The following is a 24,905-nucleotide window of genomic DNA, read 5'->3' on the forward strand; positions in this document are numbered from 1 at the left end:
AAACAAATAAAGTGACTTAAAGGGGTAAATGGATTCACGGATTGATGGATTAAAGGCAATGCCTTTGACCTTGATTAGAAGACACCCCAACAGATCCAACAGATTCCGACATTATTAGAAATCTGGAAGAGAAGGCAAAGGAGCAGATCAAGCTTTGGACTTGGAGATCATTAAAATCAACAAATGTTGAGAAGCTCTTCAAGGATGCGTTTAAAAACCTGCAAAGAAATTTGGCTCTGAGAGGGATGTTCTGGAGGCCCTTGGCTGTTATCCTTATATAGGCTGAAGAAAGACGTAAAAATAAAGATGACAAAAATTTGACATTGAAGACAACGTGCCTAAAATATTATGAATAATGTGTTGGTCAAATCAGTCTCTATTCCAAATGTTATAATAACCTAAGTGGAAGAAAATGTGGTGCCTTGCCTCTAAATATCTAATAGTAATATCAAACTGATTCATCATTTTAACCCTTATCTAGAGAAAAATAAAAAAAGGATATTAATATGTTCTAGTCTTTTCTGGTTCCAGAAAATATCTTGTTTTGGTCGTGTCCCACTCCTCTGCCCAACCACTTTACTACCTCCAAAACAAATCAATATTAATAATATATAAATTCAATACTAAAATCCCAAAACAAGAAAACTTTAAGTTCTGTCAATGAGACTCACAAAAAATAATAATTATGATCACTCGGTTATGGAAGTGTTGTCGTTTCCTATTTTTTTAAACATATATTTATTGGTTTTATATAGTTTTATACATTTACATCAATTTACATATATACAAGACCCTTCCCCAACCTGAGCATATGGCAGCATAAATGGAAATAAATATTACAAAAGTCACAGAAATTGCTAAGATATTATTCCAACATAAATTCAAATACAAAACATTACAATGAAACTACTAATTTGTTTAAACTAAATTAAAACAAAATTGAATTTGTAAAATAGATTTCAGTCACTAACAAGAAACATAGCACAGCACGCATTCCTCACACCAGATTAGTCACTTCACATCTCCAATGCCTCTTCAATGTCACCATTCTTAACAAAGTCCAAAAACATCTCACAGATACTGTAAAATTGAGAAGCTGTCTTCCTAACTACATATGTTAACTTCTCCAGAGCCAAACTCGGCGTTAAGTTTTTTAACCAGTGGCCTAGAGAGGGGCAGTGTTGTCGTTTTGTCGTTTCTGGCCGACGATCACTTTTACGCACAACACCGGAACCAATATCACGACTGTGCAGCGTTTACGTCGGGATAAATACGCGGCGGACCACCGGAACCGGAAGAGCGTGGTGCTATTACGACAGTCGAAGTTTGCGCTGGTTACGTTTGGGACTTTTCCTTTGTGTCGTGTTTACTTTCTCGGGCTCGAACATGTGCGTTTAGTCGCAGCAGCGGTCGAACTGATACATGTTTAAAAAGATGGCCAAAGAAAAGCGACACCGGAGAAGAGAGTCGCCGGAGCGGGAGAGCAAAGTGAAGATAAAGGAGGAGAAAGTGAGCCCCGTTAGGCCACAGACCTCCAGCGGCACCTCCAGTCCCCAGAGGAGGAGAACCAGCAGGTGTGTTAACCAGTAACCTCCCATCGTGTTGCTACACACGTGTAATTGTGTTATTTAACCCCGGAACACGTCCGCCATTAACGGGCTAGCATGGTTTGATTGTTAGCATTTGACGTCACATGTACAAACCCGGCTGGTCGCGTTGACCGGAAACAGTGTTATGTGTTTGTAGGACCGGTGTTTATTCTACACCGGTGTTTATTCTACACCGGTGTTTATTCTACACCGGTGTTTATTCTAGACTCATGGCCGTGTTCTGCTTGCAGGTCCCCGGGCAAGACGAGGGATCGCTCCCCGAGAAGAGGCAGCAGATCCCCGCGGAACCGGAGGAGTCCCCAGCGAGCTGCAGCCGATGTCAAAATAAAGCGGGTGATTTATGTTTTTTTCCAGATATCTGACCAGCTGAGTTGACGAAAAGAGGCTTCAGGGTATTTAACACATTTACAGATATATTGCGTTGTCGAAAACTGGCCACTTCCTCTGCTGCTGGTTTGTAGTTTGTGCTAATACACCCATTAGACACTGGTGTTACACTGGGTGCTTGGTTTCTTACACTCAAGCCAGTGGTTTGTTGTGTTTTAGGAATGGTCAGCACCATAAGTTGACAGTAAGGAACTGTAAAATAACCAGAAAACACTTTTCAAATGTAGTCAAATTTGATCTGAATCCAACAGGCTCAGCTTGTTGTTGTGTGCAGAGACAAGGTTTGCTAGTGTTGTGTTGTGACTAGAACTGTCAGGGCTGTTATGATGCATCAAATCCACAGTCTTGATACCTCGGTTTAATATCTTAAGACTCAGGGGGTTGTAGTTGGTGCTTTAGAAAAGTCCGTTGAAACACCAACATTTGGATCAGTGCGTGTGTTTTCCTCCCACTGTCTCAATGTCCAGAGTTCAGTTCGTAAAAAACAAACAAACGTTCCTCTTTGACCTGCGCAATTATTTCTCTGAAGAAACTAGTCCCTTCCGTGTTGGTGCCGATTATGTGTTGTTGTGATTGGAGTGTGACTCACACGCACACACGCAACAGGTGGCAGCGCGTGGGAGGAGGCAGTGAGATTTCGCAGATCTCTCACCAAAAGAGACAAATAACAGAGCCCTTTGGTAAATTTAGTTTTATTACACAATAACATTAGAGTAAAGAGTAAACATCCAAAGTAATAATAAAAAGGCTAGAACTCAGTAATATGTTCCAGCGCAATGTCAGTAACTTGTAGTTGTTTTTTGAATGATTAATAATCTCTCTTCTGTTTCTTTCCAAATGTTTCTCAGGAGCGGGATGAGCACCGGGCTGCTGATGGTGGTGCGGGTGGTGGTGCCTGTGGTGGTGGTGCTGGTGGTCGGAGGAGGAGACAAAACGACCAGCCGGAAGAGGGGCGGAGCCGGTGGGAATCGGACAGGCCGCGGGAGAGAGAGCGCGGCGGTGGAGACAGACACCGAGACCGAGAAGCGCTTTCCTCTCAGCAAGCCGAGCGGCAGCAGCACAACGAGCGGCGCCGGGAAAACCACCAGCGGCGCGGGGAAAACCAGGAGCAAGATTTCGGAGCGCCTGACGGAGGGGGTGACGGTGCAGATGCTCCTCCCGTCGATAAGGAGAAGCCCGACTTTGGGCTGTCGGGGGCGCTCACCGAAGACACCAACACATTCCGAGGGGTGGTGATCAAGTACAACGAGCCAGCCGAGGCTCGGATTCCCAAGCGCAGGTGGCGACTTTACCCTTTCAAGAACGACGAGCCCCTCCCGGTCATGTACGTTCACAGACAGAGTGCCTACCTGTTGGGGCGGCAGAGGAAAATCGCTGATATCCCCATTGACCATCCATCGTGCTCCAAGCAACATGCAGTGTTCCAGTATAGGTAAGAACAACAATCACCAGCTGAGGTCTTTTAATTTGTACTTTAATCAGTATAATTTAGGCCGATACATTCAAACTTTGGTACTTTTTTGAATAGTGTTAGATAGATAGATAGATAGATAGATAGATAGATAGATAGATAGATAGATAGATAGATAGATAGATAGATAGATAGATAGATAGATAGATAGATAGATAGATAGATAGATAGATAGATAGATTGATTACTTTATTCATCCCCGAAGGGAAATTAAGTCGTCATAGCAGCCGGTATATTTGAATACAATACAATAGAATAAAATAGAAAGTATTGAGGTAGAAAGAATAAAAAACAGAAACACAAGATAAATAGGTAGATAAGGTGCAGTGGCAAGAAGATGGTAATAGTACTGATGATATGATGGTAATGTTATTGTTAGACAATATATAAAAATAGTACAGTATATATAGTATATAATATAACATATATATTTATATATGATAGTTATTATACCAATATAATAGCAGTATATAGTAATAATGGCAGCAACAGTATATATAATAATAATAGTAATATAATAATTATAACATGTACACAAATATGTGTATATAGACTTATATATACAAAGAATATACAGAGAGTATGATATAATATATGATATATAGTAGTACTACTGATATAAAGTAGTGTTTTACTTGATAATGAGTAAACGTGTCTAATATGTATGTGTTTCCTCAGACTGGTGCCGTTCACACGTGCAGATGGGACCTCCGGCCGCAGGGTGAGGCCTTACGTCATCGACCTTGGCTCCGGCAACGGCACCTACCTGAACAACCAGCGTATCGAATCCCAGCGCTACTATGAGCTCAAAGAAAAGGACGTTCTCAAGTTCGGCTTCAGCAGCCGCGAGTACGTCCTCCTGCACGAATTCTCAGACACGAGCGAGGTGGACGTCAAGCAGGATGAGGAAGACGAGGAAGACGAAGGCCTCGACGAGTGAATCGCTCCCATGGACTCTGTTGCCTCGGTTTATTCCGGTTAGACAGCATCGTCATCGATGATCAACAAAGAGCTGTTTCTGTAGGGAATGGAAGGATGAATTAAACTGTGGGACTTAGCTAGAACAATGGAACAAGGCTGGTTTGTGTATTCTGTAATTTACCGAACTCTTGTTTAAACCTGCCACAACTGTCTCGTAGAAGACTTATACTCTCAGGTTGTTTGTGCAATGTCTGTGTGATGCATGACCCATCTCTCATCTGACAGTGCCCATCATTTACAAAGTGCTCAGTGCCAGGTAACGATATCTTGCTAGATACAATAGTTAAATTTATATTTTTGGATCTCAGCACTGAGTACAAAGTATACCTGAAGACTTATCTTTCGTCTGTATTTCATGTGGAATGTGAACTTTACATTCATGTTAAATAAGCACCGCTTATTGCCAGAGAAAACATACATACAACTTTTAGTCATATTGCCTTTTTGCTTTTGTAGTGCAGGGACAATAGTTGATGTTGTGTGTATTTAAAGACTCCCCTTTTATTTTTGTCTGTTCGGAGGCCCACAGCATTCATAGTAAGATTTTCATTTTTCTACTGTAAATAAAAAAAGAAAAAGTCCATTGTCTTGGTTTTGGTTTTAATGTAGACACCTCTTCAGATCTGTCTTTTTTTTATTGAGCTTCATTTTTAGATACATTTTTAAAAACCATGTTGTGTGATAAGATTAAGAAGAGTGAATCATAATGGACATGTATCACCTAGAAAGACCCGCTTTGAGAATTGCTTAAAGTTATAAAGGTTTTGATGAACTTTAATGTTTTGCTTCCAAATTCAGACAAAACTAGACTGTTGAGTTGTTGGCAGGATTTCTCAAAAACTACAGGTTCCACAAAACTTGGTGATAGATGGGGCGTGGGTAATACAAAAAATGAACTATACAATTATAGGTATATTTGTCTTAATATCGAATCTCAATGTTGGAAAAGGAAGGAGAGTGTGGCGAGTTTACAGAGAGCGGAGTCCCAGTATAACCACCTGTATATTATTAAGTTTACTGACATTTAGATTTAAATTTCAATTGATTCGACATTTAGCCTCGTATTACTGTTCGACATACTGTACATTCAGACTCCACCAAATATAAAACAAGGGCTGTACTACGGCATTCTTTTTACCTATAGAATCAGGGAAGTTTGGAAAAATTACACATTGTAACTAGTAAAATAAAAATAGAATTGTGTGTATTACACAATTTGTTATTTAATAAAATTGTAAATATGTCAGGGGGGAAATTAAAAGGAGGTTGTGAGTCTTGAACAAATAAGTAATAAATGAAGTGTTGGGTATCAGTGATAAGAGACAGGAACTGTAACCATCCCACTTTATAACAATACATCCTTGTCTACATTGTGATCTGATATTAATGACGTTTTTTATTATTTAATTACCCACACTCATGGAGTGTGTCCCAGAATGTCTCAGATGAGGAGGTGAGTCCAGCACAGGCTCAGATCCTCCCTTTGCTTCCTCATCACAGATCCTCTATGGATTTGTTTGGGAAAGATGGCTCACTAGTTGGGTGAAAAGCTGAACTGAAATATTAGGAGAGATCCTCGATGGTTTTGTATTGGTAAGAGATCTCCGTCATTTAGATTAAAAGCAAAGTTGGCCACTTTTCCATAAAGTCACTTATAACTTACTCATATTAAACATGTATATGTATTAATCCTTGAGAGGTGACACAGATATTTCATCTCACTCTTGTTCATGGTGACCAAAACTGTCTGCATTTCAAGTTTCAGAAGATTTTACCATATAATTTATGAGAAAGTTAAAGGCAAAGTTGGCCACATTGTCATTATGGTAAATGGCTTTGTATTTATATAGCGCTTTTCTAGTCTTTATGACCACTCAAAGCTCTCTACATTAAGTAGAGAGCTTAAACATTAAGTGCATCTATTAGGGAAGACTGGGGATCAAACTGTCGACTTTCAGGTTGGAGGACGACCGCTCTACCCCTCAGCCACAGCCCATTATGGCACTCACAAGCTGCTCTTATTAAATATTGTTTTTTAAATCCTTGAGAGGTATAAACATATTTAAAAAGCTGAAACAATTATATTAGAATAAATAATACATCATATATAAAGATTTTCTGCACTTGTTACTTTATTTACTTATATTGTGAGACTGTTTCTGTGGAGTTGGAGTTAAGAACAATTTGTTTTGATAAGCTGACATTTAATGAGGAAAATTATTATTAATTTTTATTATAATTACATATTCCTTGTATTGTTTGATTCAGTAATGTACAGTGGCACACTTGTTCATGGTGACCAACCCTGTCTGCATTTTAAGTTTCAGAAGATTTTACGTTGGAATTTATGAGAAAATTAAAGGCAAAGTTGGCTACTTTTTCATTATGGCACTCATAAACTGCTCTTATTAAATGTAAATCCTTGAGAGGTATATACATATTTAAAAAGCTTAAACAATTATATAAGAAAAAAATTAATAAATAATACATCATAGATAAAGATTTTCTCCGCTTGTTTCTTTATTTACTTATATTTTCAGACTGTTTCTGTGGAGTTGGAGATAAGAACGATTTGTTTTGATTAGCTGACATTTAATGAGGAAAATTATTATACATTTTTATTATAATTACATATTCCTTGTACTGTTTGATTCAGTAATGTACAGTGGCACACTTGTTCATGGTGACCAACACTGTCTGCATTTCAAGTTTCAGAAGATTTTACGTTAGAATTTTTGAGAAAATTAAAGGCAAAGTTGGCTACTTTTTCATTATGGCACTCATAGACTGCTCTTATTAAATTTAAATCCTTGAGAGGTATACACATATTTAAAAAGCTTAAACAATTATATAAGAATAAATTAATAAATAATACATCATAGATAAAGATTTTCTCCACTTATATTTTGAGACTGTTTCCGTGGAGTTGGGGATAAGAACAATTTGTTTTGATTAGCTGACATTTAATGAGGAAAATTATGATTAATTTTTATTATTCTATTATAATTAAATATTCTTGGTATTGCTTTGATTCAGTAATGTACAGTGGCAGCAGCAGGGGTCATGTGAGAGTCGAGGCAGTGGCGTTTGGTTTCAGTCTATAACCGGAGCTCGGGCGGGAGGGCGGGCGGAGCAGGAGCAGCCGAGGGGGGCGGGGTCGAGCGGAGAGAGGAGCAGCAGCAGGAGGAGGAATGTGGCAGGAGGTGAAAGCTGAGGCGGAGACACACCTGGGAACTTCCAGAAGCGACGAGCCCCGACCCGGGCAGGAGCTGAGAGAAGAAGAAGAAGAATAAGAAAAAGAAGGAGAAGGAGAAGAAGATGTTCACCACGGAGCGCCGGAGGATGAGCCGGCGCATGAGTCTGCACGAAGTGAAGAGGAAGGATCCGGTGCGCGTGTCCGCGGGCAGCTTCTGGCAGGACGCGCTCGCCATGGACCTGAGCTCCGGTCCCGGTGGTGGGGGGGGAAAGCAGCTGGTGTCCCCGCGGAGCCGCACCCGGGACGTGTCCGTGGCCTACATCGTGAACGAGGACAAGTCGGGTCCGCAGCCGGAGGAGGACAACCTGTCTCTGAGGAGCCTGAAGGAAGCGTGCACGGACGCACACGCTTCCTTCAAGACCATCCCGTTCGAGCGGATCTCTCTGGGGACCACCGACATCCTGGACAGCTTCTACAACGCAGGCAAGTGCAGGCACGCAGAGACACATACACGCACACGCAGGCAAACTTTACTCAAACTTTTCCTCACTGACTGTGTTTGACTCCTCCACAGACGTAGCGGTGGTGGAGATGAGCGGCTCCTTCTGTCAGCCCTCCCTCTTCTACCACCTGGGAGTGAGGGAGAGTTTCAGCATGACCAACAACATCATTCTGTACTGTTACAAGCAGGACAGTGACCTGCAGGCCCTCAAGGTAACATCTACTGTCTGTTCTATTCTGTTCTATTCTATTCTATTCTATTCTATTCTATTCTATTCTATTCTATTCTATTCTATTCTACTGTATTCTGTTCTACAAACAGGACAGTGACCTGCAGGCCCTCAAGGTAACATGTACTGTCTGTTCTATTCTGTTCTATCCTATCCTATCCTATTCTATTCTATTCTATTCTACTGTATTCCATTCTACAAGCAGGACAGTGACCTGCAGGCCCTCAAGGTAACAACACATCAACCTACTTGCTGTTCTATTCTATTCTATTCTATCCTATCCTATTCTGTTCTACAAACAAGACAGTGACCTGCAGGCCCTCAAGGTAACAACACACCCATCTACTGGCAGTTCTGTTCTATCATATTCTGTCCTATTCTATTCTATCCTATCCTATTCTATTCTACTGTATTCTGTTCTATAAACAGGACTGTGACCTGCAGGCCCTCAAAGTAACAACACATCAACACTGTCTGTTCTAGTCTGTTCTATTCAGTTATTTTCTATTCTATTCTATTCTGTTCTACAAACGTGACAGTGAGCTGCAGGCCCTCAAAGTAACTTCACACCCATCTACTGAATGTTCTATACTGTTCTATTCTATCATATTCTATTCTATTTTATTATATTCTTTTCTAAAAACAAGAACGTGACCTGCAGGCCCTCAAGGTATCAAAACACATATCTAATGTCTGTTCTATTCAGTTCTATTCAGTTATTTTCTATTCTATTCTGTTCTGTTCTATTCTACAAACAAGACCTGCAGGCCCTCGAGGTAACCTCACATCAACCTTCTGCATGTTCCATTCTATCCTATTCTGTTCTATTTGAAATCTGTCCTATTCTATTTTGTTCTGTTCTGTTCTCTCCTATTCTTTTCTATTTTATTCTAATCTTTTCTGTACTGTTCTATCCTATGCTATCCTATCCTGTTCTATTTTGTTCTATTCTATACTATTCTGTTCTATTCTATCCTGTCCTATCCCGTTTATATGCTGAAAATGAAGAAGATATTATATCGATGATAAAGGCCAAAGATAATTTGAAATCAGTAGTATGTGTGTAAAATATTAACAGAAATAGTATTAAAAGCAAAACAACTGCCAGCTGATGTGTGTGTGAGTTTGTCCCTGTGTGACGTCACGTGTGTGTGTTGTCGTCCTCCAGGAGCAGTGTGGGAGTTACACCTTCATCCCTTACGTAGTGTCACCTCAGGGGAAAGTGTTCGCCTGCGACACCACGATGATGACCGGCCTCAAGGAGCTGATTCAGCCGAGCTTCCAGCTGGAGCCTCTCCTCAAGCCGCTGGTGGAGCGGCTGGTGCATCTGCTGAGCAACGTCCACACTCAGTCCAGGTCAGGCGCTCGTAGCACGGCTCTGTTCACCCACATGTGCTTTGCCAAAAACATCATCCTCTCAGATTACACACGCACCTGCACATACCGGAACTGGCTGCTTGGTTTCCGAGAGGATCGCGACAGTGCATGATGCTAAATGACCTTTCTGCTCTTAATGCCGACAGCGAGTACTTCAAGGAGTCGATCCGGCACGAGATCCGAATGGCCCGGGAGCGCTTCAGCGGCCAGGCCCTGAGCGACGAGCTGAGCCACATCCAGAAGCGCCTGGACAGCGTGGAGCTGCTCACCCCCGACATCGTTATGAACCTGATACTGTCCTACAGGGACGTCCAGGTGTGTATGTGGACATTTATATATGTTCAAGATTCAAGATTCAAGATTTTTTATTGTCAAATGAACAGAGATAACATGAAGTAGTCACTGTCAATGAAATGCTTGGGTCACACACTCTCTTTAAGCAATGCTCAGTAATTTCAACCCCAAAAAATAAAATAAAAATAGAAATAGTATAAAATAGAATAACAATGAAATAGAATATCAAAAATTTAAAATAGAAAATAAAATATATACATCTAAATATATACCTTTACAGATGATGTGTGTTTGTTAGCAACTGTGTCGGAGATAAAGGCAGAAAATAATTATTCTTTATTGTGGAATAATAGTTGTATATTTACAATGATATGAAAATGGAGGCTGTATAGATGTATCACCACTGAGGTTTCAAAGGATCTCTTGTAATAGATTTGAATATTGCATGCCATCAAACGTGAGCCTGGTTAATAATGCATGGTAATTCTACACCGTCTCTTTGCAGGACTACGATGCCATAATAAATCTGGTGGAGACTCTGAAAAACCTGCCCATGTGTTTGGTAGCCAGACATCAGAATATCCAGTTTCACTACATATTTGCCCTCAACAGGTAACGTGGCTCCTATTGTTTCATAAGTAAACAGCTGGAATCTCTCCTTCTGTCTTTTTAAGTATTTGTATAACCATCACCCTGAAGTCTTTATTCAGCCTTTTTTTAAGTATCAAGGGCTTTTCCGTCAGCTGATACTTTCCCATTTGACCCCATGTCAGGAGGAATCACCCTGGAGATCGCACCAAGGCTCTGAAAGCCATTCTGCCCATGGTGGAGTCGGGGGGGAAGGTGGCCTCAGATGTGTACTGCCTGTGTGGACGCATCTACAAAGACACATTCATGAGCTCTGCGTTCACCGATCAGAACAGCAGGGACCAGGCGTGCTACTGGTACGACCCCTTTCTGTGTTATTTGTACCTAGGGTTGCAAGGGGCGGAAAGTTTCTGGTAAATTTCCATGGGAAGTTTAGCTCGCGGCTTTTGGGAATTTTGAAAAAAAACAACTATGCAAATTAAACGCTGAGCAATAAAAACATCATTCAAAACTCTATTTTAAAGATGTATGGAATGCAGCACACGCTGCACGTTGCATTTCAACCCTCCACTGTGCATTCTTCCATCACATGCACAGATAATTCCCAGCATCCTGCACACTACAGCAGGGCTATTGAGGCCTGCTGTAGTGTGCAGGACTAGTCAGGTAAGTTTCGGTGATATTACTGGGGAAAATATATTAGCATGCTGATTGAGGATTGTTCATCTGTTCATCTAGCCTATTTCCATTCATTTATCCATCAATTGTAAAATATATTTACAGACGATTCCAATTGTTTGGCTAACTATTTATATCTCTGGCATTGCATTAGTGTTTTTTTACAAACTTTTTTCTCATCTTATTCTACAGAACAATGCCACGTGCACTATCTCATGTGAGGAGGCATTTCACCCCATCCAATGTAGAAGGAAAGGCTGTGTACATTTGCAAATACTGTGCAAAGACCTATGTTAAGAATGACACAAAGATGCAGAAGCGCATAGACAAGTGCCCAAAGTTTCCTCAGGGCTCAAATCAGCTTATGACAAAACAAAATGTTTATATTTATGTCTGTATATGACAAGGTAAATACAGTTAGTATAAATACCCACAACAATTCCCGTATATTCCCGTTTATTCCCGTATATTCCTGTTAATTCCCATGGAAAGTTTCCAACTTTGAATATTCCCGGAATTTTGCAACCCTATTTGTACCTAATGAGAACTTAAGTTATTTAACATCTTCCTGGTGTTATTATATCTGCAGCACGTTTACGTTGCATTATTTTTTGTGCCCCCTTTGTGTTGGTGCAGTGGTATATTCCAGGTAGTGTTTTACATCTTTGTGTTGTTTCCTCAGGTATGGACGAGCTTTCGAGACGGAGCCCACTCTGCACTCGGGCATTAACAACGTGGTCCTGCTGATGGCGGCCGGCCACGAGTTTGACACTTCCATCGAGCTGCGTAAACTAGGTGAGACACAGAACGGGTCACAAATGTGCATCACATGATCTACGTGGGAAATAAACATGATTTTCAAATGCATACAATGATTGAGAAAGAAAATTCAAAATATACACAAATTGTTTGGTATTTGTTTGTGTGTGTGTGTATTTAAATGCGCAGTTGTGAGCACGGAGAGTTATAATACGTTTTGTTCGGATTTGCAAATGTTGTTTTTCAATTGCAGATCATGTGATGAGCATTTGCATATTTTCAGTCAAATACTTTTCCGTATTTCTGTTTTGTTTATCTGAGACGATTAAATGCAAACACAAATCTTTGAGCATGTGGACACAATACAACTTCATGGTCTCTAGTTCGACTCTGACATGAAACATGCAATTAATGTGTTATAGAATATGTGATACACAGATTAGCCTTATATTTGCTACACCTATCTTTTTCCAACTCAGTGCAAGATGAATGAGCTTATAGCTGCATCATGTGTTTTCCTATGTTCATCCATTAATTTGTGTTTGTAAAATGATTTCTGCTGATTCATTCGGTTTATATATTGATTTGTGCCGTGCCCATGCGTTGCTGTCTAGGTGGGACGTTAAGCTCCCTGCTTGGTCGGAAGGGAAGCTTGGAGATGATGAGGGACTACTGGGATGTCGGCTTCTACCTCGGAGCCAACATCTTAATTACCGAACACAGGAAAGTCATCGAGGCCTCGGAGAAGCTCTACAGGCTCAAGGCTCCGATATGGTGAGGTCTAACCACCAGATCTCGATAAGCACTTATCAGGGTGTTTCATCATCATCATCAGGTTTCAGTCACAAGAGCATAAGTGTTTCATTTTGACTGGTTGGATTAAAAAGTTTAAGAAAGACAACACTATGGATTAGAAATATTCCTCAAGCCTTATTTCCACATCATCTAATGTGGATTAATGAGAGTTGTGGTTTCCTCTTGAGGTACGTGGCATCTATTATGGAGACGTACATCTTGTACCGTCAGTTTGCCAAGCCGCCGGAGGTCAGGGCTCCTAAACAGGATACCGTGGACTTCTGGATGGAGCTGCTGCTGCAGACCTGTAAACCCACGGTCTCCACAGGCCGCTGCCCGGTAAGACCACATTTTATAGATAACAAAAAACTGACAACTCTCTGTAAGCTGGTATCTGGTCAACACACACACACACACACCGAAGCCGGAGTACCCAGATAAAGAAAAACACACACGGGGAGAGCATGCAAACTCCACACAGAGACACCCCGGCTGAAACCAGGTCTCCAACAGGGAACCTTCTCTCCATGTTGCCCTGTTCTAAATGATTTGAAATAGATTTTATATTGTGAACTGCTGGTTTCCAGGTGCTGATTCTGGAGCCCAGTAAAGTCCTGCAACCTGCCATCGTGTGCGTGAGTGAGGAAGATCAAAGTCGCACTGTCCAGTTGAAACACGTCACAGCCTTAAAGGTATGTAGACCCTCTGTCTCCCCCTAGCCTCCATCTTGACTGATGAGTGACCTGCAGTACACTCTCAATAGGACAAGGAAGAAGGACATTTTACTACACCAATTTATGATCCGGTGAATGTTTAATCCAGGAAGGATGTAGGTGTGTGTCCTTGAGTCACCGTGTGCGAGACACATTTATGATCCTCCTTCCTCCCGGGAAAGTTTATTTGCTTTCCCTTTTTCTTGCACGTCTGTGCACACATGCAAAACCTGCTCCTTTCGTTTCTTTGTTCTTATGTCATCTTTTGATTTCTACAGAAAGGCCTACACCAGTGGACTTTCCCGGCCTCTGCAATCCGCGGAGTGAGGTAAAGTGCAGTGAAGCATCTGCTCTCAGTTCTGGGTGTGTCCCGGCCGACAGCAGCGCCAGAGGACCCAAAACACAGGGGTTGTCTGGGAAACCTTGGCTGTCGGTCAGATTTTTGCTCTGTCAATATGATTTTCAGGCTGCTGTTTGCATGCAGCTTTTTTGTTCATTCACTTTGTACTTTGGACTCATCTGCAGATTTGCCACAAAGGGAGTTCATCAGCATTACCCCCAAAACACTCACCAACACTCAAACATTTTTTTTCGATTCAATCATTGGCGGAAAAGACAAACACTGCTTTGATCTTTATCTGCATTTACTGAATGAATCCATTCCTTCCCATCGTTTGTTGACCTAAAGCTGATACTGATATTTTAAACAGTAGCTATTGCTTCCCTGCAGCAGAACACGGGTTGATAGCAGAGCCTTTAAATCGGTGCATGCATCCTTTTTAGTAGTAAGTAAATTCAAGTTACAATCCACAGCTCCAGACAGCCAACATGGAGTTGCATTTTGAGACTATTTTTGGAGACCCTGTGACAAAATTCTTCATATCACATGAAATACCAGCAGAGAGGATTTGTGTGTGTGTGTGTGTGTGTGTGTGTGTGTGTGTTTGTGCTCCCAGACTTTGATTCTGAGGAGGCTGAACAGATGAACAGTCTCAGGGCAAAAGAGCTAAAAGGCGCAAATACAAAGGTCGGCCTCAGAGGTGCCAGATCCTCGAGGTCCTCAGGGGCATGTGCTCTAAAGAGGGGGGGGCATTCTGTTAGAGGAGGTTCCTTTTTACTTGTTTACTTGTTGTGCTTGTGCTGTAACGACAGTAATAACTGATCATGACGAATCACCAAAACATTTATTAGTAAAACAGTAAAGATGGGAGAAAATATGAATGTGTTGCACTGTTTGTGGTTGTGAGTTGGTTCGCCTAGATTTGTGCTGGTGCTCCTAAGCTTCTCAGTCTTGAGTCCTGTCATTTAGAATAATTAAAATTGTGTGTGTTCTTCCCTCTAAAGTGCTTCCAAGATCGATGAGCGGAGCTGCTTCCTGTACGTCCACTACAACTCCGATGACTTCCAGCTCTGCTTCCCCTCCGAGCTTCACTGCAAAGGGTGAGCGACTAATGAAGGTTCAAAGATACAGCAAGGCAGAGTGTGTGTGTGTGTGTGTGTGTGTGTGTGTGTGTGTGTGTGTGTGTGTGTGTGTGTGTGTGTGTGTGTGTGTGTGTGTGTGTGTGTGTGTGTGTGTGTGTGTGTGTGTGTGTGTGTGTGTGTGTGTGTGTGTGTGTGCGTGCGTGCGTGCGTGCGTGCGTGTGTGTGTGTGCGTGCGTGAGAGGCAGTGACGTGTTTACTGGCCCACTGACTGTGCAGATAAAGACCTGCAGCCTGGACCCTGCAACAGATCATTACAGGGCCCAGGAAGTTCATCAGAGGTCAGCAGAGTAATAGGTAATCAAGCTTTGCAGACTGTCTTTGCTGTGAATTCTCCGGACATCATCCTGCTGTAATCACACACGGGCTCATTAGGATATTTACTCGCGGGCTGGCAGAGAAACGTTCCTGGAAACTTTCTCACACGGGATAATTTCCAGAGTTCATTCTGAAAGCAGCTTAAAGCTCTATGGATTTTATTTACAAAAATGAATTCTGCACACTGGGTTTTACACGTAAAGGCTACAGCTGCGTCTTATGTAATTGTTGTTCTCTTTAGTTTATTAACTTGTATTTCCTGAAACACATTTCAACCACACGCTTCACCGAGAGCACATGTTCACCCACGTTCTTCTTTCCCACTGTCCCAGTTTCTGCGAGCTGGTGAACTCTCTGCTCCAGCAGGCTGAGGACTCGGCTCAGGACAGGAATCATCAGACTGAAGGAATCCTCGAGGTCTGTTTGTTCACTCCTCTGACGCAGGGTGCGCTCTGTTTGAGGCCTCGCTTGCCTCAACAAGCAGGAAAAAAAAGGATTGTTTACTTCTGGAGAAAATGTAATTCTCCGAAAACTGAGACATTCCTTCTGATAATGATCATAATTTGGCACCGTCTACTGTTTTTGGTTAGTCAACTGATTTATCAATTGATAAATACACCAAAATATAACTTGGTTTTTATTCCTAAAATACGGGACTAAAATGAAACATCTGTTCTCGTAACATTTCCTCTCTTACACCACTTGTGCAATCTCATTCATACCGACCTCCTCTCATCCCACAGTACATCTATGAGACCAATGAGAACCGGGACAAGGTGGTTCTGGGTAGAGGGACGTACGGTGTGGTCTACGCCGGGAGAGACCTGAGCAATCAAGTACGCATCGCCATCAAAGAGATCCCGGAGAAGGACAGCACGTACGAGACAAACCTCTTTCAGTCTGAGTCGTGTCTCACTGGGAGACACCGAGCTCCAGTGTTTCTCACGTTAATGTTTTTTTCCATAATGCCATAATGGGACAGGATTTGGCAGACGCCACGCTCACTGGCACGCTCTGGATCCTCGCTGCTCTTTAGGGAACTTTTGGGGGGGGGGGGTGGATGCGTGTTTAGAGAGCTCAGGCCTGCGCTGCAGTCAGTGGCACATGGGAATGATTCAGTGGAAGGGAAATATGATCTTTAAATGACTTGAGATGCACTTGAGCCAAAGCTCTCTGTGTCCAGGATGCAGCAGAGTGTTTGTTTCTATCGCTCCTCTGATGTGGTAATCATCAGGCTGAGCGGAAAGTGGTGAAGATCCCGAAAACAGAAGGGGGGGGGCTTTCAGTGTGGCGCAACAGCAGCTGTCATGTGACATGGTGCACTGGTTTACGATGGGTTATTCAGGGGAAGAGTGCTGAGAGTATTTTTAAATGGTCAAGTCCTCTGTGCATCAACTTATGAATGGAAATTTGACAAAAGAGCATCATTAACAACATTGGCTGCACGTCTCAGCAATGTAGTAATAATTTGGTCTGAGATAGAAATGGTTTATATTACACGTGGTAGGCAAGGCAATAAGGCCAAAAATAACATCAAATTAAAAATGTATCGGTTGATATTGATAATTATTAAGATAAAGGTCTGTATTATTATTTCTCTTAAGTTTAAACAAAGATTTTTGCTCCTGAGTGAAGGTTGTAGTTTAAAACTCTTACGTGTTATTCCTCCTTTCTGTGCTCACACAATGCATTAAATATAATGATGAATTTAATATTGCTATAATTATTATAATTGTTGATATTGTCTTACTGCCCTGGCCTGACACGTTGTTATACCCTGCCATTACAGTTGTCACTTTAATTTCCATATGATGTTTTAAGCAATGCAGAAAGCCTTCTCTCAAACCTTTTCTTGTGTTCCAGGTACTCCCAGCCCCTGCATGAGGAAATCGCTCTGCACAAGAGGCTGAAACACAGGAACATCGTGCAGTACCTGGGCTCCGTCAGCCAGGACGGCTTCATCAAGATCTTCATGGAGGAAGTTCCAGGAGGTAGTGATCCCAACAAGTCAACAAACCTGTTTGACCGCCTTGAAATATTTAATGAAAGATCACACCTCGCTGGATGAAACCCAACGCGTAACCTAACCCTAAAACATATGAATTTGCCCTCTGTCCTTTGTGATGTGTTGAGATATTCAAATGCATGTGTGATTATGCAACATCTACTGGAAACCGGTTTAGGGAAGTTGTTGGTTCCAGAGAAATCCTGCCCATGGGAGCCAAGAGTCAGACAGTGACCAAAGCTTTGTCTGACATCACCGGGTGTAGCTAAGAGTTGAGAAATACACCCAATGCCACGGAAAGAAACATTTATATCCTCCAGTGTCTTTTATATTTGGTTTCCCCTCCGCCCCTGTGAATGTGCAAGAAAAACTTCTTTACCACAATATTCTTTTGAAAATTAACCAGCTTTTTTTTGTTTCACATTATTGCTTGCAGGCAGTTTGTCGTCCCTGCTGCGCTCCAAGTGGGGGCCTCTGAAAGACAACGAAGCCACCATCATATTCTACACCAAGCAGATCCTGGAGGGGCTCAAGTATCTCCATGACAACCAGATCGTCCACAGAGACATTAAGGTGAGCTGAACACCCAGAGACTCTGTGAGGAACACGTCACATGAGAGGTTTTATTTTGCATAATAGAACTTGTGGACCATCTTAATGTGAGACTATGAATCTGTCTTCCAGGGTGACAATGTATTAATCAACACGTACAGTGGAGTATTGAAGATCTCTGACTTTGGAACCTCCAAACGTTTAGCAGGGATCAACCCCTGCACTGAGACATTTGCTGGTAAGACGCTGCTTATATATAAGGATATGTTTTATTTGTGAAGTGATTTACAGTCGCTGCATTCTCGTCATTTTCGTGATTTCTCACCAGGAACTCTTCAGTATATGGCCCCAGAGATTATAGACCAGGGGCCTCGGGGTTATGGGAAGCCGGCTGACATCTGGTCCCTCGGCTGCACAATTATAGAAATGGCGACAGGCAAACCCCCCTTTCATGAGCTGGGAAGTCCCCAGGCGGCCATGTTCAAGGTAAAGAAGGGAAAGTTTTTCTGTCAGATAGTTAGAAATGGGATTTTAATGGATTTGGACTGAAATACTTATAATTGGACTAAATCATTAGATGGACTGAAAAGTGTTTCACAGACATTCGTTATTCCCAGATGATGCATATGAGAGTTGTCTGTTTGTGCATGTCATGGTGATATTAGCATTTAGCACATAGTATTGTTGTAGTCTTGTTTTAATGAAAGTTATAACTTCCACCTTCTTAACTTTTAAAATGCACGTTCTAAAATGAAAGTTGAATGGACATATAAACTATTTCCTTTACAGATGAATGATGATAAACTCTGACAGTAACCTGTACGCATTCCTGTCTAGGTTGGCATGTTTAAGATCCACCCCAAGGTTCCTGAGTGCATGTCAGACGAGGCCAAAGGTTTCATCATGAACAGTTTCGATCCAAACCCGGACGACAGAGCCACGGCGACAGAGCTGCTGGCGAACCCCTTCCTCAGGTCGTCCCCCAGGAAGAAGTCCAGGGCTCCGCAGGAAGCCGAACCCAAGGACTCCCTTTCTAGTAATGAGACTTCACTGCACTTTAAACTCACACACTGCTCTTCTATCACACCTTTTGTCATCTGTCAGTTGATCTTATTTTCATATCTGTTCTAAATGTTAAAGTTACGTCTCTGTATCTGATTCTCTTGTATCCTTTCTCACTCTAAAGGAAATTTTTTTTCAACCTTTATTATTGCACATATTTTGTGTGATATTATCATGAAACCAGGTAGTTATCAGATTTTAATCAGGGACACAAAGCCACTAACAACCATCTTGTGCTTTGCAGCTGACTATCAGCGCAGCCTGTCCGTCCCCATCTCCATCCTGGTGGAGGACACTGATTCATACTCAGGTTCTATCGACCTGTCCTGTTCCCTGGACCTCCGGACGAGCCTGTACACCCTCAGAACACGTGAATCCTCCGAGAGCCCCCCCAGCACCAGCAGCTTCCTGCCGTGAGTTTGAAAAGTGCCCAACAAAAGATAAAAGCCTTCTAATCTCTGCGTCTGGCAGAATCACACAGGATCTTACATATGTGGCAAACCACAGTGAGGTTTCAGTCATGGTCTCTGTTGAGGCTGCATCCTTTTGGTGTAACATCCCCGTGTCTAGTGTCCAAATAACCCATATACTGCCTGTGAAATATATAGATATGATTTATTCATTTAAATATCTTGTTGCTGTCGTCATGTGTTTTAATTTCCAAGCATTTCAACCACTTGTTTTCTTGCCTCTCTGTTGTTAACATGGTGTGCTTTACCTCTCTGTTGCCCCCTGCTGTCCAGAATACCAGAGGACTCCACATTAGACATGTGCAGTCCTGCCGCAACAGAGGAGAATATGGGTCTGTTCATGCTGAGGAAGGACAGTGAGAGGAGAGCAACTCTGCACCGAGTTCTCACCGACGACATCGGTCACGTCATCGCTCACATACAGGAGTCAGTGCCTCAGGTGGGTGGGGGCAGGGTTTATAAAGTTACAGCAGAACATTGTGTTGAAATCTGTTAACTGTAAGTTCTTTATCAGACTGATTATTGGTTCATCATTAAGTATTGGTTAGTTATTATATTTCACAGAAGCTTTTGATCAGAGTAAGCAAAGTCTGAGCTAATTGGCAAAGACGTGTTTCCTCAAACGAGCTCTGAATATTTGGAAAGATGTTGCTCAAGATGCTCAGACATGTTCACACAGTATTAGGACGTATGTGTGTTTGAGCAACCGCACGGCACGACTAGTGCCAAGTGACAAGTGATAAGTGGAAAGTTAATATTAAAGTTGGCATGCAAGTTAATAACAAGACAATAACCTAGAGCCTGCAGGCATTTCACCCTCTTTTTTTTACCTTGGCATTGGCCTTAAAAACACTTTTCCACAGAACAAACACTACAGTTGTATTTGCTTTCCTGTCTATGACTATTTCCAGTATGAGAACAAAAAAGAAAACTGTGTCACTATTTCTATTTATCTATGCATTTCTTTTTTTCTGTCCAAAGGTTGGGAAGGGGTCATCGCTCTCTGCAGACCACATCACCAAGCTCATTGGTTGCCTGCGAGACAACATCCACTCCCCGGACAGGAAGCAGCTGACCGGTGGTTTGCTGGAAGTCCGGGCCGCCCTGCTCGCTGCCACAGTACCTCTGAACAGCCTGCAGGCGGTGCTGTTCAGCTTCCAAGATGCAGTGAGTCAGCTCACAGACTTTTCTTCTGGTGATTATTCAGATGTTCAGATGTCTTCTCATGGTCGAATTAAACCAACCGATGTGCACGCAGGTGAAGAAGGTGCTGAAGCAGCAGCAGGTGAAACCTCACTGGATGTTTGCTCTGGACAATCTCCTGAGGCAGGCGGTACAGGACGCCATCTGTGTGCTCCTACCAGGTAGAGCTCCATCTTTTTCTACATGAGTGCAAGAATATGGGTAAAAAATCTAAGAGAGTGACAACGAGATACTCAAGGAGATAAGCACGCCAATGTCATCTAGTTGTGTTTGTGTCTTCCTCTCCTTGTGGCACCAGTGTGAACACTAAACTGACAGAGTAACTGACTTGATTTGGGTGTTTTAAGGTCACAGTGGCCTCACAAAACATGTGTTTGGCCTCTTGTACATTTCAGCTCAAGTCTGTCTTTAGGGAATTTCCTCAAATGTTGTAGTGACTGCACTGGTCGTGGAAAGCAAACATCTGTTCAGCAGAAGTTGTTGTTTTTTATGTATTTATTTAGTTGTTTATTCCTGTGAGTGATTTTTTCCCCTTGTCATTGTTGCTTCTGTTCATCTGCCCCCCCCCCCCCCTCTCTTCCTCTCAGAGCTGAAAATCCAGCTGCAGTCCTCATTTGAGAATGACTGCACTGCTGAGGATCTGAGTTCTGACCCAGACACTCCTGTGCTTCTCGTGCCTGACCAGCTGGAGGCGCCAGCATACCTGGAGGAAACTGAAGAGATAAACGACATCACGCCCACTGCCGACCCCTACTCTACCACAGACCTGGTCCTCAGCACCAGCTGTCCGCTCAGCGAGAATCTCAGAGAAATGCGACTTGAGACCCAAAGGTGAAACCCAGCTTTTCTTTTTTATCATGATGCCGTGCTATGTCTATTTCTGATGGTTTTAATATGTGTCCAACAATAATCATCAGTTGAAGTCGTGCCAATAAAATGGCTTTTCATGGCCACACAAACAGACATCTATGCTTAAATGAGACATTTCTCCTGAGTGATGATGGCTGTTTTTGTGTTTCAGACTGCTGAGTCAGCTGAGTGAGAAGGAGAGGGAGTACCAGGATCTGCTCAGGAGCTCAGTCCAGAGGAAACAGGAACAGATAGATGCACTGAGGAAAGAGGCCATCACTGATGGTAATGTTTTCTTTTTTACCACACAGACACTATGGTCATGGTCATACCACGAGATAAAGACGATATTCTTTTCTCACATGAACTGTGGACATTGTCAGGTGAATCACTGTCAGCAGTTGGTCTTTCTCACATGTAGAAGACAGCAGGAGATCCCCTGTGTCAGATGCATTCTCACCTTTGGTAAAGCCGAGTGTTGGAACCTGGGGAGAGCGTGAAAGAGACAGGAAAGACATGTAATCATCACTTGACTTTGCTCGATGTGAATTCTATACACAAATAGAATAGTAGAATCAGTAGAGCACATACCTCGGCCAACTGTCTCCATATGAAACCACAATAGACTCTGCACACACTTATAAATATCAGTCCCCTAAACATGCCTGATTATTTTCATCAGGATTCCTTAATTATTCCCAGGGAAATTAGAGAAGATGTAAAAAACAATCCACTTACTAATTCCACAAACATCTGTATGTCTGTCTGTAACTGTTCATCTTATCGGATTCACACTTGGCAAACATGGCCCAGGGGAAGTGCAGCCCATAGGTAATTAGGAAACACAAATAAGACAGCAACATTGGAACACACCCTCTAAATATTATGTTTATGTTATAATATAGACTGGGAAAATTCCAAATCTTTCCCTTTAAATAATTGTTATGTGGACTTTTCAAATAATCTGTCTAAAAACCTGGATTCCAGGACACTGAGCAGGTTAAACCAACATTCAAGCAAATGTACATTTTCTGGGTCAAGTGTCACCATGAGGCACCTTGATCTATAAAAAGAAACTCTTTGTGTTCCCCCTGCTGGTAATATGTGATAAATAACATAAACCACAATAAAATGGAGGATAATGAGAACACTTTGATAAGTTATCTGCTTAGTCTTCAGCCTTTTCCTAAGAGTTAGTCAGAACTAGTCTGATGATCAGCCACACAAGCAGCAGCATGATTACACCGAGGCGACCAAGCCCTCCGTGGGTTCATCACTACGCTCTGTGATGTTCCATTATTGTTTCTAAACACTTGCACCAGAGGAGGCCAACCACACCTCAGCTTCAGGCTCTGGATATCTGCTCGACTGGTTCCTGGAAGAGGCGTAAACCATCGCATCATCAGCTAATGTGCTCAAACTTGACTTGTCAGTTCGGATAATGATTTTAGAATCTGGCCGTGGAAACACAATGAGTGTTTCTGTCTGTGTGTAACGCTGATACCTTGACATATTCAATGTCTCTAACTTGCACCAAGTGTCGGAACAGGAAGCCTGAGGGTGTTTTAATGTCTTTACTTTACAGGAGTTGAATCGGCTTCACAGAAAACACACAATCCAGAGATGAAGGCGTTGGTGCATTGGCTCAAGTCTGTCCCTGTTGATCAAAATACCATTGATAAGGTAAACTCTGCCTTCCTTGTTCTACTTCCTGCTGAGGCTGGTATTACTCATCCACCCGCCGTTAATCCACACCTGCATGATCCTGTTTTTTCTAGTTGCTCGCCCACGAGTTCACCTTGGACTGTCTCCTCCACATGGCCTCCAGGGACGATTTGATGTATTGTGGAATAAGGTGAGTTCCCTCCACACCTCACCCTCACAGAGATGTTAGAAGGGAAGTGACTCAGAGGTGGTGGGGGTGAGGAAAGAACAGTGTCAAAGGTCAAGTTGATCTTGGAGGTGATTCATGTGGACACTGTGAGATATAACATAAGGTAATTGGGTCATATACCTGTGGCTTTGCCCGTCTCTGCTACAGCATTCTTGCAGTGGCAGATCTATGATTTTTCTAAATCAGAGGCCATAAAGGGGCCACAATTTACTCACAGGGTCAAGTACATGTCCAACATCCATGCACAATGCCTGATTCAGTAAGGTGCACATTGAAATCATAACTTGTTTACCATTAGCTCTATAGCTTCAAGCAAAGCAGATTGTCATGTTTATTATGCTGCTTCACAATATCACCAAACTAGGTATTTTGTCATTGTTGTAATCAAGAAACCCCCCTAGAGGCTGAAGTTATGTGTTGTATGTTTAATTCTATTTAAATCTCTTTTCCTCTGTGCGATGTTGCATGTTCAGAAGCGGCATGCTGTGTCGACTCTGGGCCGCCATCACACTTCGCAGAAAGACCGAGCTCAGCAAACACAATGAGGACAGCGAGGACACTCTCCTCTAATGGACGCTGATGTTGTACATCAAAGGTCAGACTTATTGACAGGCCGGTCCTGTGCTGTTATCTGGAGGAAGAGAAGCAGCGATGAACACAACTGATGTACAGCTGAAGAGTTTCTGGACCTCGTGAATGTATATTTTTGTGCATGTACAACTATCTGGACCCAGAAGCTTGCTAGCATTTCTTTTTTCACATTTTCTCAGGGCTTTGGCAAGTGGGAAGTTATACCTTCATCATAAAGCTGTGTTGTAGTGTAATGATTTATGTGCAAAGTAGCTCAACTTTATTTTAAAAATGCCTTCTCATGAGGCTGTTTTACAGAAAACTTAGCCGGACCTAAGTTTTTCAGGGTATTCTGTATTTAAACTGCGTTGTTTTTACTACAAATCCTGTTTAAATCTCCTCAAATAATAAACAGGAACATCGAATCCATCTGACTGGCTTCTTATCTGCATGCAGCTGTTTGTTTGCACCAGGGAGTGTGTGTGTGGTGGGGGGGGATTGTGACGTAGCGGCTGGAAGAAGTGATGAAGTGGTGGACAGTCTTTAAATTCCACACGTGTTTCCTCATCTGTTTTCACTGTGTTGACATCGCCTAGGAACTGTGTGTGCGTGTGTGTGTGCGTTTGTGTGCGTGTGTGTGTGTGTGTGTGAAAACATAGATATGAATGCACATTTCTATCCACTTGTCAAACACGTACATACTGAGGTAGACAGTTCTGTGGTTAAAGGGAATGTGCAAATCAGATATTGGGGATTTATTTGTGTAATTCAAAAACACTGTAAGAAGACGTTTTCAGTCAGTAACTGATTTATTTACCTTAGTTGGTCTCGCTGTGTTTTCTCAGGAGTCGTGTGTCGGATCAGGATGTTTCATTATCATGATGAACTGCACAAATACTTGTTAACTTCCACTCGAATGTCGG

At 42.3% G+C, this 24,905-nt stretch overlaps 2 protein-coding genes across 2 annotated transcripts; both read left to right on the plus strand.

Annotated features, from left to right (window-relative positions):
* The first annotated feature begins 1,292 nt into the window (after positions 1-1,292).
* snip1 (Smad nuclear interacting protein) lies at positions 1,293-5,030 on the plus strand. The gene is made up of 4 exons (XM_061080975.1): positions 1,293-1,574; positions 1,841-1,943; positions 2,846-3,429; positions 4,147-5,030. The coding sequence occupies exons 1-4, from the start codon at positions 1,423-1,425 to the stop codon at positions 4,406-4,408; spliced, it is 1,101 nt and encodes a 366-aa protein (XP_060936958.1). The 5' UTR covers positions 1,293-1,422; the 3' UTR covers positions 4,409-5,030.
* Positions 5,031-7,640: 2,610 nt separating this feature from the next.
* On the plus strand, positions 7,641-24,411 carry si:ch211-1i11.3 (mitogen-activated protein kinase kinase kinase 5). The gene is made up of 28 exons (XM_061080677.1): positions 7,641-8,128; positions 8,220-8,359; positions 9,545-9,732; positions 9,900-10,068; positions 10,553-10,659; positions 10,821-10,991; positions 11,996-12,108; positions 12,687-12,846; positions 13,056-13,206; positions 13,455-13,559; positions 13,859-13,908; positions 14,925-15,020; positions 15,710-15,794; positions 16,121-16,254; positions 17,241-17,368; positions 17,819-17,955; positions 18,067-18,172; positions 18,263-18,420; positions 18,772-18,970; positions 19,241-19,409; positions 19,740-19,905; positions 20,448-20,633; positions 20,725-20,830; positions 21,257-21,500; positions 21,691-21,803; positions 23,104-23,201; positions 23,297-23,373; positions 23,886-24,411. The coding sequence occupies exons 1-28, from the start codon at positions 7,768-7,770 to the stop codon at positions 23,980-23,982; spliced, it is 4,014 nt and encodes a 1,337-aa protein (XP_060936660.1). The 5' UTR covers positions 7,641-7,767; the 3' UTR covers positions 23,983-24,411.
* The last annotated feature ends 494 nt before the right edge of the window (positions 24,412-24,905 follow it).

The sequence above is a fragment of the Limanda limanda genome, chromosome 11 (genome assembly GCF_963576545.1).
Source record: "Limanda limanda chromosome 11, fLimLim1.1, whole genome shotgun sequence".
In the NCBI taxonomy this organism is placed as follows: Eukaryota; Metazoa; Chordata; class Actinopteri; order Pleuronectiformes; family Pleuronectidae; genus Limanda; species Limanda limanda.

Bases quoted from the DNA above. Each gene is read 5' to 3' on its own strand.
- snip1 (XM_061080975.1), top strand. From the start codon at position 1,423: ATGTTTAAAAAGATGGCCAAAGAAAAGCGACACCGGAGAAGAGAGTCG. The intron at 1,575-1,840 runs GTGTGTTAACCA...TTCTGCTTGCAG, and splicing joins CAGAGGAGGAGAACCAGCAG to GTCCCCGGGCAAGACGAGGG. The intron at 3,430-4,146 runs GTAAGAACAACA...GTGTTTCCTCAG, and splicing joins CATGCAGTGTTCCAGTATAG to ACTGGTGCCGTTCACACGTG.
- si:ch211-1i11.3 (XM_061080677.1), top strand. From the start codon at position 7,768: ATGTTCACCACGGAGCGCCGGAGGATGAGCCGGCGCATGAGTCTGCAC. The intron at 8,129-8,219 runs GCAAGTGCAGGC...ACTCCTCCACAG, and splicing joins GGACAGCTTCTACAACGCAG to ACGTAGCGGTGGTGGAGATG. The intron at 23,374-23,885 runs GTGAGTTCCCTC...TTGCATGTTCAG, and splicing joins TTGATGTATTGTGGAATAAG to AAGCGGCATGCTGTGTCGAC.